At 37.2% G+C, this 14,264-nt stretch overlaps 1 protein-coding gene across 3 annotated transcripts in view; it reads left to right on the top strand.

The window, feature by feature from the left end:
* DLG2 (discs large MAGUK scaffold protein 2) overlaps positions 1-14,264 on the top strand; it is a 677,470-nt gene that overhangs the window by 141,843 nt on the left and 521,363 nt on the right. Inside the window, exon 1 of one of the 3 annotated variants that reach the window (XM_075727698.1) lies at positions 4,881-4,958. The exons of the other annotated variants lie outside the window; for them this stretch is intronic. Within the exon in view, the coding sequence (XP_075583813.1) occupies positions 4,881-4,958 (78 nt within the window). Of the gene's footprint in view, positions 1-4,880; positions 4,959-14,264 lie in introns of those variants that run through there. 3 annotated transcript variants of the gene reach the window in all.

The following is a 14,264-nucleotide window of genomic DNA, read 5'->3' as shown; positions in this document are numbered from 1 at the left end:
AAGAGCAGAAAACTAGAAGTGATAATTGCATGGCAGAGGGCAGGTACACAATTTCTGGGGCCTCACACTTAAAGGAGATCCACAGGAGTAAATGTTTGCATTTTATTTCTTTACTGCTCTGAAGTCCTGTGACATTGTGTACAAAATTCGTCATGCCTTCTGCCAGAAGACAGTTCTGCCATACATCAGAAAAGGTGACGGAGGAGATGTCTGCATGCAGTAGCTTGTGTTTTAAGGGGAAATTAGGCCTGGGGCAAACTCATAATGTCACAGACGGGTTTCTGAAAGGATAATTTCTAAAAAGAAAAGATTTGGCACAAGAAATATTAAGGGAGTAGAAAAATTTAAATTGGAAGAGAAGAGCATGAACCTCTGCCATCCTTAATATACAGCATTTCGTTTTCATTCCTTTTTCCCATTTTTATCCTGTCTTCCTTCATCTTCTGCTTCTTTTTTTTCCCCTTTCCCTCTCTGCAACATCTCTTTGTCAGGATACGTGACTTTGCTCAAAATTACTATGCTCTCATCGACTTAGATGCTCCAAGGAAACATTTAGCTTCTAAGCAACCCAGTTTTCCCCATCTTTAAAATTCAGACCTAAGTGACAGAATTTTAAAATTTTTATTAATTAAAAAAAATCTGTTATGAAACGTCATAACTGGTATAAAATGCCATAAGTAGAAACTAATCTTTCATCTCTATTGTAACTGCAACAGACTGGTTTCTGCCAGGGCCAAAAGAGAAGTCAGAATGGGTTTTGGTGGTGCTGACTGGGATAACTACCCCTTTTGCAAGAGCAGACATGGGTTTCCTGTAAGAATATTGCCAGTTGCAATAGGAGGAGGAACATTTGACCATTTGCCTCTGTTTATAGCAAAGAGTGAAAAATCAGGTCCTTACAAAACCCTGGGACTTCCATCTACTTTAACTACTGTAAGGTCTGAATGCCTAAAATTTGTATCTTCTGGATGGAATAGCAGAAATTAAGGCTCCTGTCTTTCCTAGTATTCTGGTCATTAAATAACACGTCTTGGCATCATGTAACTGTGTAAGATAATTAATTGCGTTGGGGATGGGAAATGATTGCTTGTGGAGTCAGCCAAATCAATATCTGTTGTTGCCTAGTACTAAAAAAAAAAACCCCAAAACCCTAGCTACCTTAGTTTCACATCATCAGCTCTGTCCCTGTATCCACAGCTACTGTTAACATATAAACCTTGAAGCAAAGTGATTGTTTTAAATCTTTGGTATTTCATTTTTAACTTGTTCCATCTCCTGTCCATTTCACTGGAAAGAGAGTTCTGCAAACCCTGAATGACTAATCTTTTCATCTGTCTTCCTATTCTTACAAGAAAGGCATTATTTATGACTGAACTGTATTTGTATTTTAAATGGCCCTGTCATCACATTTTATGACTACTGTGGGTATATATTCAGATAGAGGTAGGAGAGAAACAGAATCTACAGCTAACATCTATCTTCACCACAGGTGTGTGAGGGGGAGGTTGACACCCCACGTGTGCGCTGTGAGAAGTTATCCCTTAACAAGAGAAGATTAATGCCCTGCCTAAAGCTTAGCTGCACTTCTTCCCGTGTGCTGCTTAAGTAAAACAGCAATGTTAAAATTGAAAGAGGAAGCTGACCGTCAGAAATACTGGTGATACTCGGTGCATACAAACAGTTGGCAAGGTGTTTGAAAAGACCATCTGTTTCGGTCCTGAGAATCAATTGCTGTTGCTTGCAATGTTGGGGAGCCATGTCATAAAAATAATAGGATTCAACACCGTAGTTGCTTTATGCTTATACCCATGTGTCCACTTGTGGTAAGACCAATTCTTATAGAGGCACAAGAATGTAATTTAATGTATAGTATAGACGTGGTTAGGTTTACTGAAATCCACCCACTCATTCACAGTAAGAAGCCCCTTGTAAAATTTGCTCTTAACTGATTATCTCCTGTCTGCGATAATATTGCTGCTCAATTGCATGCATCTCTCTGCCCTTGTAATGTAGCACTTCAGTGAGCAAGCTGAAGTACGTATTACTCCTGTGAGCAGACAGCAGCTGGGAGCTCCAATTCCTCTTCTAAAGCAGCTCGGCTTGTAGCACTTCTGTAAAATGCAGGCTTCGTTATGGTTACAGTAAAATATTAATAATCATAAAATCCCTGGGTACCAGTACAGACCTAATAAACCTGCTATTGACAATGTATGGCAGACTACTGCATGACGGAGCTGTAAGAAAATGGCTTGTAGTCTGGCCATTGCTATATTGTAGTGTTTAGACAGATCTGCAAATGCATGCAAATAGTTAAAATGCATTCTGATTAGAATCAGAATTAGGTATTTGGCGAGATTTATTCTTCCTCATCTAACATTTTCAGTGGGTGGAGAAAATTACCTCCCTATTGCTTTGTCATTATTCCTTAAATGAACAATGTATTCTATTTTTTTTTCTTTGTGGGATGAATTGTGGCTTTTTATTGCTCCCTATTTTTCCTGAATAAGTAGTTCAGTAAAGCTGCTAATGTTGATGATAGAAGTCATAAAAAGGAGGTTTTATTGTTTAATGAGTGTTTCCTTCGATTTTCTCAGCAGCTGAATATACATAAGACTATATAAATAGTTGCTTGAGAGAATGTACCCTTTTTTGGTTGTAGTAAAATGATTTCGAATTATACTTATTCTCTTCATAAAAGCAGGGGAGCAGAGTAGGAGAGGTGTTCTACTGTTTATGCATATAATATGTAGATTATTTTTTTCCTCATCTTTTTACTTTAACGTCTATAGTGTTGGTTAAGCTGTGTAAGGACGTTGCTTCTCCTTTTCTGCACTTTTGTTTTCCCATCCATGTGTTCTTACAGTGAAATCCCAGCTAGAAACAAGATCTCTGATTTCTTCCTAAATTTTTCAGGCCATCTTTCTTCCTTCTCCTGCCTTCCCTCCATTATAGGGCACTCTGTCATCTCACAAACGTAAAAAGTGGTGTGAGTCTGCTACGTGGTGTAATAAAGTTTTTTGCACCTTGGAGAATCCATCTTACCGCCAGCCCAGAGTTCAGAGAGTTGGAGTGGTGTTATGGACAGATAGCTCTTCTATATCAATCGTACTCCAGAGAAGACATGATTTTACTCTGTCCTGTGGTCTTACAACTTTCTGACTGGCAGGATTAACTAAATGTCTGAATTGGAAGTAATTAGAAATTAGTAATTAGAATTACCAGTTACCAAGGATTTTGTCAGAAGGTTTTAGATGTCAAGAAAAACCAAACATACATCTTGGAGTTTCCTTGACAAAAAAAGTCACTATCTAAGAATATCAACTTACCATTTTGAAATGTCTTGAAAGAATTCTTTGAACTCCTTATAATCTTAACAGAATCGATTAGTATATGCTTTCAGCCTCAAAGCTTGGGCAGTGCCATCTAGCTCTGGTAAACTGGATGTTCTGTGTGAGTTGTAAGTGGGAGTGGAATATTTTCCCTTTTGAATTCATGCACCCTCAAGAAAATAGTTTCGGGTATTGTCTGAAAACCCTGGGGCAGAAAAAGTGTTTCCTTGGCCCCAGGAGCCCTATACTAGATTGCTATGACTGTATTTCCTTTGCCTTGTGTCTATTAATTTTGATTTGCTCTTTACCACAGAGTAGCAGAGCAGAAATTATTCTTGCATGTGTGCATCCCAAAGGCGATCCCGCACACAGGACAGCAGTGGTTCTGCCACATGTTGGTATCTCCACGACTGTAGATGGGAGGGCACGGGGCAGGATTTGTCCTATGATGCAAAGCCCTAACAAATACAATACATAGCTATAAACCCTGTAAGTTTACAGCTTTGATACTGCCTCTGGCTGGGAGGAACATCTGGTTAGTCATATGTCTGGAGCCAAAAGGGTATGTTTCTGCTTATTGTTTAGAGATTATAACTGAAGAGAGGTGCAGGGGTTAAAGCTGAAGTATGTAACAAAAGGAAAATAGTACATTGCTCTTTCACTGCAAAAATAGATGTTCATAAGCACTTCTCAACTCCTAATGTAAAATAACTTGCAGTTAAAGGAAGAGAAAAAAAGCAAGCTTAGGTAGGGCAGAAGTTAAAGATTAATTTGGGAAAAAAAAAAGGTCAGTTTTCTATTTCATGAAGTCATTATCAAAGAAAAACAGAAGTCCTTGAGTGAATCTTAAATCCTTTAGCAAAGCATGTATGACATCAGCAAGCAAACTGAACAGCTATGATGTCTTTCTGTTGCGAACTGAAACTAACAGGTAACAAAAATATCTCTGAATAGATCCCAAACCACAAGAACAGAGTAAAATACATTTTCCTTTCATATCTTAATTGCACTGAAACACGTAAAACACCTGTTCCTTAACAGTTAATATACACTTCTATTTTTGGCGCTTGTGTGCCCCTTGCCTTTCCTGCAGTGCTGTGTATCTCATATTTGAACTGCTGCTGCTTCTGTTGCATGCTGGCGAATCGAAGAGAACCAAGGAGTTAAATTTCAGAACAGGAGAAGAGGAGGTGAGCTGTCTGCTACAGTAGTTTACTGCAGCTTCCTTTCATACTGACACATATGTAGTTTGTGGTGACAGTGCTAAAGAACTGCAGACAGGCACTTAGCAGACTGGATGTGAGCTGGATGCAAAGATGCCTCACCCTGGACTTCCTGCTGGCAGTATGTAAATACACCTGCAGACTGGCCACACTGGGTGGGTTTTTTGTTGTTTTTTTTTTCCAGAAGGCAGCATGAGAAGACCTGACAAAGCAACAGCATAGTTGAGAGACCTTAACCGGCATTAGATTTGTATCTCAGTTGTGGGGGAAGTTTTTTGGCATTTTTTTTTGTGTGCTGCATATTCAGACTGAAATCTTCATCACTACAATGTTTGCCTCTATCTGGTATGCCAAGAAGCTGGGACGCAGGTTTGTGCATAACGCCAGGAAAGCAAAAACAGAGAAGGTATGTTCCTAGTGGGAATATAAAGCCTTATGTCTCATGCAAGCTGCCTGCTGGCATCCTGTTGTGTGTCTGGTTAGCTTTTTTTAATACCCTGAAAAACGACCTATTGCTATTCATGATTTCATGCAAGAATCCTTGAATACATTGCATATTAGTTAGTAAATACCAGGGAGAAGATCCTTTCAAAAGTCTTTATGCCTTCTTTTATTTATGCTTTTGCAAGATAAACAGCTGTACGTCCGGTATGTTTTGTGTTAAGGGAGCACTCCAGTGAACTTGTTGCTGTGCTGCATTATTTTTACTAGTACAGTATTAGGCTCTTAAACAACCATTGATTGTTTGCTGCTTGTATAATTTTTCTAGCGTGGGACCAATAAGAATGTAATAACATGTCAAGCATTTATAATGTTTGGGAATTTTGTTTCGTGTTACTTGTTGAAACTGTGCTGCAGCATGGATCCCTTTTATGTATGTAAAAATAGTCAATACCAGCTATCAGTATTTTTCTTGTCATAAAATTTAACTATGCTTAACCAGCTGTTTTCTGGAAGTCCTCATAGGTAAGATTCTTCTGCCTTCTTTCTGCATGAGCAAAACTCAAACTGTTTTAGAATTTGCAGTAATGATAATTGGGGGATATCAAGGCAATCGCCTTTTGTTCTAAATATAGAAAATATTTAGTTACTAGACCTGCATTCCAGTTTTGTTTATATTAATGTATGAACCATTTCCAAAATGGGACTAATTCCTCTTATAAACTCAACATTAGATTGGGGGAAAAACTTCATGTACTGTTATAAAGTTATCTCATTAGTCTGGTAATGATGGCTTCCTCTTTTCCTTGCTGTCTTTGATCTAGTCAAAGAATTCATAAATGGATTGCTTTATTATTTCTTTGATATATCTTATGCGATGTAATGCAGCCACCAATCCACTAATTATCCATTGCCTGAATTCCACTGTAACTGGAAAAGCTATTCACCTAGAGAAAATGATTAGCAGAAATACATTATATTTATGGTTGGGGAGGGGAGAATGGGCAGAGATTTGCTTTTTCTGCAAAACATTCTCAGTGGTTAAAAAGGTGCTGTGTGGTAATTTTGAAATTTAAGCATCCAAGCCATTGGGAAGAAAACATCCAGATAATAGTGATTTATGTATTCCACACCATATGCATAAGGGAAAATAGAAATGCAGATAGTTATACATGGGACTGTCAAACTTTCTTTGTCGTTAATCATATTTCAACAAAGAGGGCATCATATAAACTCTCCCGCTGTTTGTGTGTTGCTATGGGAGGAAAAAAAGTTGCAGACTGGATCTTCGTTAGTCCTGAGGGGCTCCCTCCAGAGGAGCGTTTTCTTTCAGGCTTCCTCCAAGATGACAGAGGGAGGATGAGTGGACTCATTCCACTCCTGACACACTGGGGCTCACTCAGGAGCTTTAAAAACAGATTTAGTACAGGTTGTTTAAAGTGTGTATATGTATAGGTTATTCCAATAACCTTGCAAAATTCCATAAAACAGTGCCAGAGTATTCACTAAGAAAATATATTCTTCTCTATAGACTAAAAGAATGCTTTAAAAAATTTAGCTCTTTTTCTTTTCCTCTTAAGGTATTTGCAAATATTTCTGCATAAATCTATTATAATACTACTTATTCAGCTCTACAGGACTTTCAAAATAATTGAGACAACTCAGGTCGGTGATATTCAAGCTTTGAAGCCATACCTCATAATGTTAAGAGAAAAGCTTTTTTTGAACATTTTTTGAGCATGCTATTAGCATACTTGCAATAGAATTTTATTTTTGCCAGAAGACAGTAAGTATACAAGAAAACATCTTGTAAAATGTCTACTTATTGTCTTATATATAAAAAATATTTCTTGGAGCTTTATTCCACAGTCAGGGTTCACTTTCAATTTTTTTTTTCTTTTTTTTCCCATAAATCAATGGTATACTCCAGCGAAGGCATAAAATCCCATTCCTAGCAGGATGTTATTTCAATAAGTGCTATTAATGATTGGAAGCTGATCAACACTGACATCTTCAGTACAATACATTGGTAACAGCAGAACACAGATATGAAAATAGGTCTATCAAAAAGTAAATTAAAAATAACATTTAACTGCATGGCTTGTTTTGGTTTTGGTTTTTTTTTTTTTTTTGTATAACGGTTGAATAATCAAATTATTATGCAGTTTTACCTTATATTTTTTTCTGGAAGAATAACTAGCTTTTCCTCTGTGTGCATGATTTGAATTAAACATTGTTTTCTTAATGTGCTTTTGGAGGTAATAACATACAGCGATAATTTCTAATAGTCTATGTGTGCAAAAAGAGTTTCTTGTTAAAATCTGGATAACAGGGATCAGAAGATTGTAACAGATTTTTGTATTATGCTTAGCTTCTTTGGAGCAGTACAAGTCAAGAATTTTTTTAAGGAGTATTTCTAAGAAACAGAATTTTGTATAAGCCTGTTTGTTTTCTTAGGACCCGGAAGAAAACTGGTGGGGGAGACATGACAGAAGAGGGCTATAGCATGGTCTCATATGTGCACGCATGCACAACCTGACAGTGCAGTTCCTTAAAATGTCAGAACTTCGGGCCTGAATTGTGCAGAGCAAGGACTTGAATTTGGCTCTCCCAGGTGACTATTTAGGGAAGCAGACTTTCCAAGGTGCAAAATGGAGCATGCATGCAGGGGGTGCACAAAAAGGCAAGGGAAAGGATGGTGATTGTTGCAAGAGCTAAGAAGGTATTAATGTGACAGTGTGGTGCTCCTCTGCGTGTGCTCCGTACCTGCGTAAGGGTGTCTGGTTGCGGTGATGTGGGAGAGCTTGGCCCCCATTGTCTCCAGAGCTCCCCATCTTTTCCTAAGCTGAAATTCCCATCCCCATACCTCCCAGCTCCTCATCTCCCCATACCTGAACATGGCAGTCCCTGCTTTGGCAGAGCTGTCATAAGATCACCCCAAAATGAGTGGGACATGCTTGTTCTTGATACTGTGAGCCCTGCAGAATTGCACCCCGAGGACTAGGGGCTCTCAGGAGCCAGAACTTGGCCTGTGTTGGAGAACCTGTTTTGGGGCTTGCTGAAAGGGAAAGCGTAAAGGTTACTAGTAAGCGGCAAAGAGTTGGGAGAGCAAAGGAGGAGGAAGACCTCTTCTCTCTAAGACCTATGGTAGCTCCTGGGCTGGTTTTCTTGTCTCCCTAACCAGTACCTGCTGTTGAGTGCCAGCACTGCTGTTCCTGTCCTGTATTTCCAGTCTTTGCTTCCCCTCCAGCCTGGCATTTCCTTGGAGGCTGTGGTCAGATGAGTCGGACCCTGTGGTAGAGCAATGTCTCATTGACTCCCACACACAACTTAAGGTCTTTCTGGCAGACATTATGCTTCTAAAACCCAGACATGAACTCCTACTGTTAAAATTTCATCTGGAGAGTAGGCAAGACATCTGAGAAAAGCTGGATGAATGGCAGCCTTAGGTGTCCTAACCATAACAGTAACAGTTCTTTCAAGTAGTGTGCACCAGTATTTTTGTTTCAGTCATATTTTTCTGATATATTGAAAAGCCTTATTTTAATTCAGAAATAGAACAAAATATTTTGAAAAACCTTAAAACTGTGGAAAATTGAACTCTTTTTTTCCAACCAGTCCTGGCTAAAACTTCTTATCTCTGTAAGTAAAATGGGATAATGCCTATTAATTGCTTTTAATGTTCTCATTTTGCCATGGAAAACTCAAGCATGTCAAAGGTCCTTATACTTCATTGTTTTCATTAGGCTGGATCATAAACTCTTTACGGCGTATGTTGCAATTGTTATCTACAAATTCTATCTCAATCTGGTTGTGTTGGCATGATTGCTAGTATTACTCTTGCCCTCAAGTAGCAAGATATTTTGTGTACAGGGAATGCTGCCACTTATATTGCCTGAAAACAGCTGAACTCCTTTCAAGGCAGCTCCGCTCTTACCTGTTTTATTAAAGTTATTAAAATGCTTTGAGTTTGTCATATGAAAGGATTATTGTTATGAGAGTAAACGTGATCATCTGAACATCGGAACTAGAATAACTTAAGGCAAAGATTGATGTCCTGAATTTTTCTCATTAAACCACAGTCAAGAGATGTTAACTGCATGTGGTTATGCTATAAAAATAAGTGATCTAAATGATTGGAAGAGGTACAGAAAAGTAACTGAGCAATTAATCATGTTGATCTGAGAGGGTGAGCTAAAGCGATGTGAAAAAGCTTCTGATAATGCTTCACTATATTGATACAATTTGGGGTTTAATGTTCAACATCAAAAGTGGGGGAAGATTTGCCAAAGTCACCCTCTCATTTAATTTCAATGGGGAAGTTGAATACAGTTTTTTTCTGCTTGTTCAGAAGTGGAGTATGTTTCAACCATGAGACCCAAATTATAAACAGTTAGAATTAGTCCTGTCGTTGAGTATTTACATCTGAAGATGACAATCAGCTTAAAAGGAAATTTTTCGTTTTGTGTTATTTTGGGAGCAAAACAACAGGACCCATGTAAAGTGTTTAAATGAATTGACTTTCACCATCATTTTACAGAATAACATTGTTAGAACTCTCTTTCTAGCTTTTAGATACCAAAGTGCTCTTATGGTGTTATCAGTTCTAAGAACTGATGTCCTGTATTTGAAAATACGTAAGTTTTACCCTGGAAGGTTTAGTTTATCTTTCCAGTTTAACTCATTTATTAATTTTATAATTCAAGACAGAAGCAAATTAACTTTTAAAAATAGGTGTATATATAATGATACAAATAGCACATGGTTTCTGGACTATCATTTGTAAATAAAAATAAAGATTACCCGTAAGCAACATGCACAAACTGAACAGTATCATTTTAAGTGAGTAGTTTTAAATGCAATGTAGTGCAGACTAGATAAGTAGAACATAGTCCAGCAGATGGTTTTTTGTTCTGTGCTCTTGGGTTTAGAGTAATTTTGGGTAAATGGAGTATCCTTGGTAGACTGGTAGCCTACAATGAAATATTTGCACAAAGACAGAAAAATTTGCTTGAAGAGGTTAACAAAACTGGAATGTGTAACGAAAAAATTGTCTGTAAATGCAGGCATATTTAATCATTTTTTCAGACAGTGTCCTGGCAATAGCTACAATTAACTCTTCATGTCAAGATGACACTTGATATCTAGATCATTCTCATATCTGTATTTTAATGTAGCTAATTGCAGAGAAGGCTGTTGTAAGCTATGCATTCCTGTTTCATTTTTATTTTGTTTACGTGTAGCTACCCAGCAATCTAATTTGAAAGAGATAAGAAGTTCACTTGAAACAGTAATTACTCACAACATAGAATAGAAACTATGCGATTAAGCAATCATAAAACATAATACCAGATAAACACATTTTTCCTTACATTATTTTTAGATACATATATTTAATTCCAAACAAGACAAACTCTCTCTTTGCTTCAATACTTGCAGGTACCCTAGATTTCATAACAAGTGCTCTCTTTCAAACCAGAGCTTACTAAATTATTTCCAGTCCACTGGGGTTGTGATGAAGTGATAAAACTTGTAGGTCTAGTTATTGCCTTGGCTAAAGGTGAAATGACTGCTTTGCTAAGGGACATCTCATGTAGCTGCCGCATGCTGTAAGGGCGGGTGGATGGTTTTACTTGTATTTGGGCAAAGGAGGGCCCATGTTGACCAGATTCAATGGGATGACAAAAGTGCATCACCTATTTGTAGAACTACCTGTTTGAACAGCTACTGGAGCTATCTCGGACCCCTGGAGGAATCTTTTCAAATTGACTTTGTAAGTGCTCTATTTTATGGTTTTATGGAAAGATCTTATCTTTTCACACATAACTGTGTCAAGAAAAATATGCAAGTGCTCATGTATCCAGAGCTCGTTGTGCCTTTTGCTTTAGCACAGTTGGATTTCTAAGACATTTTCTTATATTGTGATTTAATCCAGAAACGTATAGCTACTCAATTCCTTTCCTCCCCCCTGCCTTTTTTTATTTCCAGTTGGTTACAATCCCATATGTGCCATGATTAATATATAACAGTAGGGATAAACTGCTTTAGTAGAGATTTATTATGCTTATAACTCACTTCCCCCTCACAATTACCATAATAATAATAATAAATAAATTCAACTAATCTTGAGAAATGCAAGAGTGATATTTTAAAATAAGATGCTGATCAACAGTAAACTACTGAAGTTAATCCTTTGCAATCCTTTATTTCAAATTAATCTTTTTCTTTTTTTCATCTGTGAGGGATTTTGCTCGCCCACTATATCTGCACAGGACCAACACCTACCTGTAGCAATTAATGAGCAATAGGGGGGAGGTTTAAATTAGCTTTTGTTCACTGAAGAAGTACCTGTTAATCAGCTATAGGTGAAGTCTTTGTAAAGAACAGAATAGGTTCTGTTCAGAAGAGGACTCTTCTGTTCAAAAGAGGACTCTAATTAATCTTCGCTGGCTGCCATACATTGGTAATGCCTCTTCTCTTTCCCCTATGCGTTGTCGTTCTGCCATACACACCGCTGTATGCATTTGCCTGTCAGGTACAACAGTCTTTAATTCATGATCCATAGGTGTCTACTGCATGTCACTTAAAACATTTCTTCTTTTGCTGATTTAACCAGTGTTGTGATCATCTGAGAAACAGGTTAAGAAACTTTTCCAGTTAAATTTCATCTTGTTTTCTTAAAACCAAAACCGAGACAGACAGGAAGACATTCAGAAAACCACTGCCACACCAGTAGTTGCATCAATTGCTACTCTTGAGTGCTCATGCTGTGACTCAAATGGAATCAGTTTGGACCTGCTTCTAATGAATAAGAGGGTTTATTATCATTGGCTACAAGCTACCCTGGTTTTTTGAAGAAAAAAGTTTTTCTCAATTTCTTTTTCCTGTTTTCATTCAATAAATAATTTAACATTTCCCCTTGTTTTGTTTTCTTTTTTTAAAGACAAAAAGTAGTATATCTGCAGTATTTGTAAATTTAGTTGGATTTTCCACACTTGATCTACATTGTATATCATGTTCTGTTAAATCCCAGCGTGTAGCATTGTGAATATAATATTTAATTCATAAGGCACTCGTTATTTTATTGGAATTGTTTTATTTCTTTGCCTTTTTATGCAGCGTTCAAGTATATTATGAAAAAGGCTTGTGTGATGTGCAAGTTTGGGGTTTTTTTTTTTGGCATTACTTGCCTCTCTGTCCCTGCATATGCAATTCAAAACAGCACATAATAAAGTAGTTGTTTGATTTGCGTTCTGAACTGCATTTGGCATCACTCGCTATGTTTGCAAATAGAGATCAGTTTGAAACACTGACAAGAAACAATCTGTCCTTTGGCATTAGGGTCCCTGGAGAAAACCAAGATGAGAATTCTCTCATTGTTTCCTAAGGTAGATTATCAAATTATACTTTACATGTTTTTAATATACTATATGGGCCATTACAGCTGGTATGTGTGCAACTTGCTCCCACTGGAAGACTCCCTGCCAAAGATGTGTGTGTGCAAACAGCTTTAGTAAAATATAGAATTATTGTCATGTAATACGATTCTCAAGACAGTTTATTTTAAAGGAGGCACATTTTTTTTTTTTTATGGTGCAAAAAAATTTCTCTGCCATACACTACTTAAAATATGCATGTCAGGGAAAGTTTGGTTATAGCTTTAATATATGTCAACAGCTTCAGATGAGCAATTTGAAAGAATCAAGGGATTAGCTAGTACGTGCAGTGTAAGTTTTTACCACCAGGAAGGAGGCCTGAATGTCATATGAAGCATTCACAAACTGTTCTGAAGGCTGAAGCTCTCTTTTTCACAATAGCTTACATTCACCTCAGAAAACAGCAAAACAAGGTTCCCCACATTTCCCACCTCCCCGCATTGCAAGTCTGTTTAGAAATGACAGCCTTTAGATACAGAGAAATACGTGACGTTACATAGCTTACACAACTCTTAGCTCTTCTGAGGTGAGCGGTGATGACGCTAGCACAATGCTGAGTGACTCATTACGTTCAGCTATCCTATTAGTTAGCCAATTAATTAATCTCAGCCAGTATCAACTAGTCGAAGGCTATCACATGCCTTTTGTGAAGCTCAGCAGTGCAATGACTTTGTCATTATTAAACTGAAATTGGATTTGAACAGCAAACTTTGCACGAAAACTCTGTATTTCAGTCCTAGACTAAGAGTTTTTTCAATTTACTTCAGTCTGTCTTCCATTAAGTTCTTCTTCCATATTCCATGCAGCAATGTTTAAACTAAGCATGGATTAACTAATACCAGTGATATCACTCGTCTTATTTTTAAAAAGTTTACCTTACAAGGTACCTTGAGAAGCAAGGTCATATCATTAGGATAGCATATTAGATGCTGGAGTGAAATGAGAGGCCTGTTACCAAGTATATACTTCTTTATTCTCTTTAGAGTCTTAAATAGCTATAGCATGCAATTTTAGAAAAATATGAAATATTCTTTAGCCCTGAGGCATAAGGAAGATGTAGAAAAATATGGTTTACTCATTTTCTAAATATGATACTCTTTTCCAGTTAGCTGATGAGTTATGTATACATATCTGTGCTTTTCTTAGTTGACAACTTTTCTAAAGATTTTAGGTGAATTATTTTTGACAAGACTGGCATGTACTTTTACAAGGTAGCAAAAGGTCAGGATATTCTATATTTATTAATAAAACCAGCTTGACAGTTAAGAAGTATCAATTTGCTGTTTTGAAATAGATGTTCAGGATTAAGTGAAAGTGTTCCTGTTGCAACTCTTTGTTTTCAGGACTACGCTTATAGCCTGATCATTGTTTTGTCTGGTGTAATATTCTATTGAATGAGCCTTCCGCCTGAAATGGGATGCACTGTTACTGTTCTTAGCTTCCTCCAGCCTATCTTGCTTTGCTCTCTCCATTCTTCACATTCATCTTTGTTCATAAGGGTGAAAAAATGAAAAATGTCCCTGCCTTCGTCTTCTGAGAAACGTGCTATTTGAGTCAGTGAGACAATAGGAAGGAATAGTTTAAAAAAAAAAAAAAAAAGAAAAAAAAAAAAGAAAATTGTCCATCTCATTGTCCATCTTTCTATACATTTAACAACTTCTGAAAGATTCAGCTACATTTGACCTAAGAATATCTGTTTTGAAAGCTCACCTTAAGTAGATATGCTGCATATTGTCATTTGCTGTTCAGGTTCAACATTGGGAAGGATATATGCATATTGAGACAGCTTTATGAAAGTTCTGTGTGCAATTTCCTGAACTGTTTATGAGCCAAAA

The sequence above is a fragment of the Pelecanus crispus genome, chromosome 1 (assembly GCF_030463565.1).
Source record: "Pelecanus crispus isolate bPelCri1 chromosome 1, bPelCri1.pri, whole genome shotgun sequence".
Lineage (NCBI taxonomy): Eukaryota > Metazoa > Chordata > Aves > Pelecaniformes > Pelecanidae > Pelecanus > Pelecanus crispus.
The sequence above is the reverse complement of the archived record's forward strand: the minus strand, read 5'-3'. Positions and strand labels throughout refer to the sequence as shown.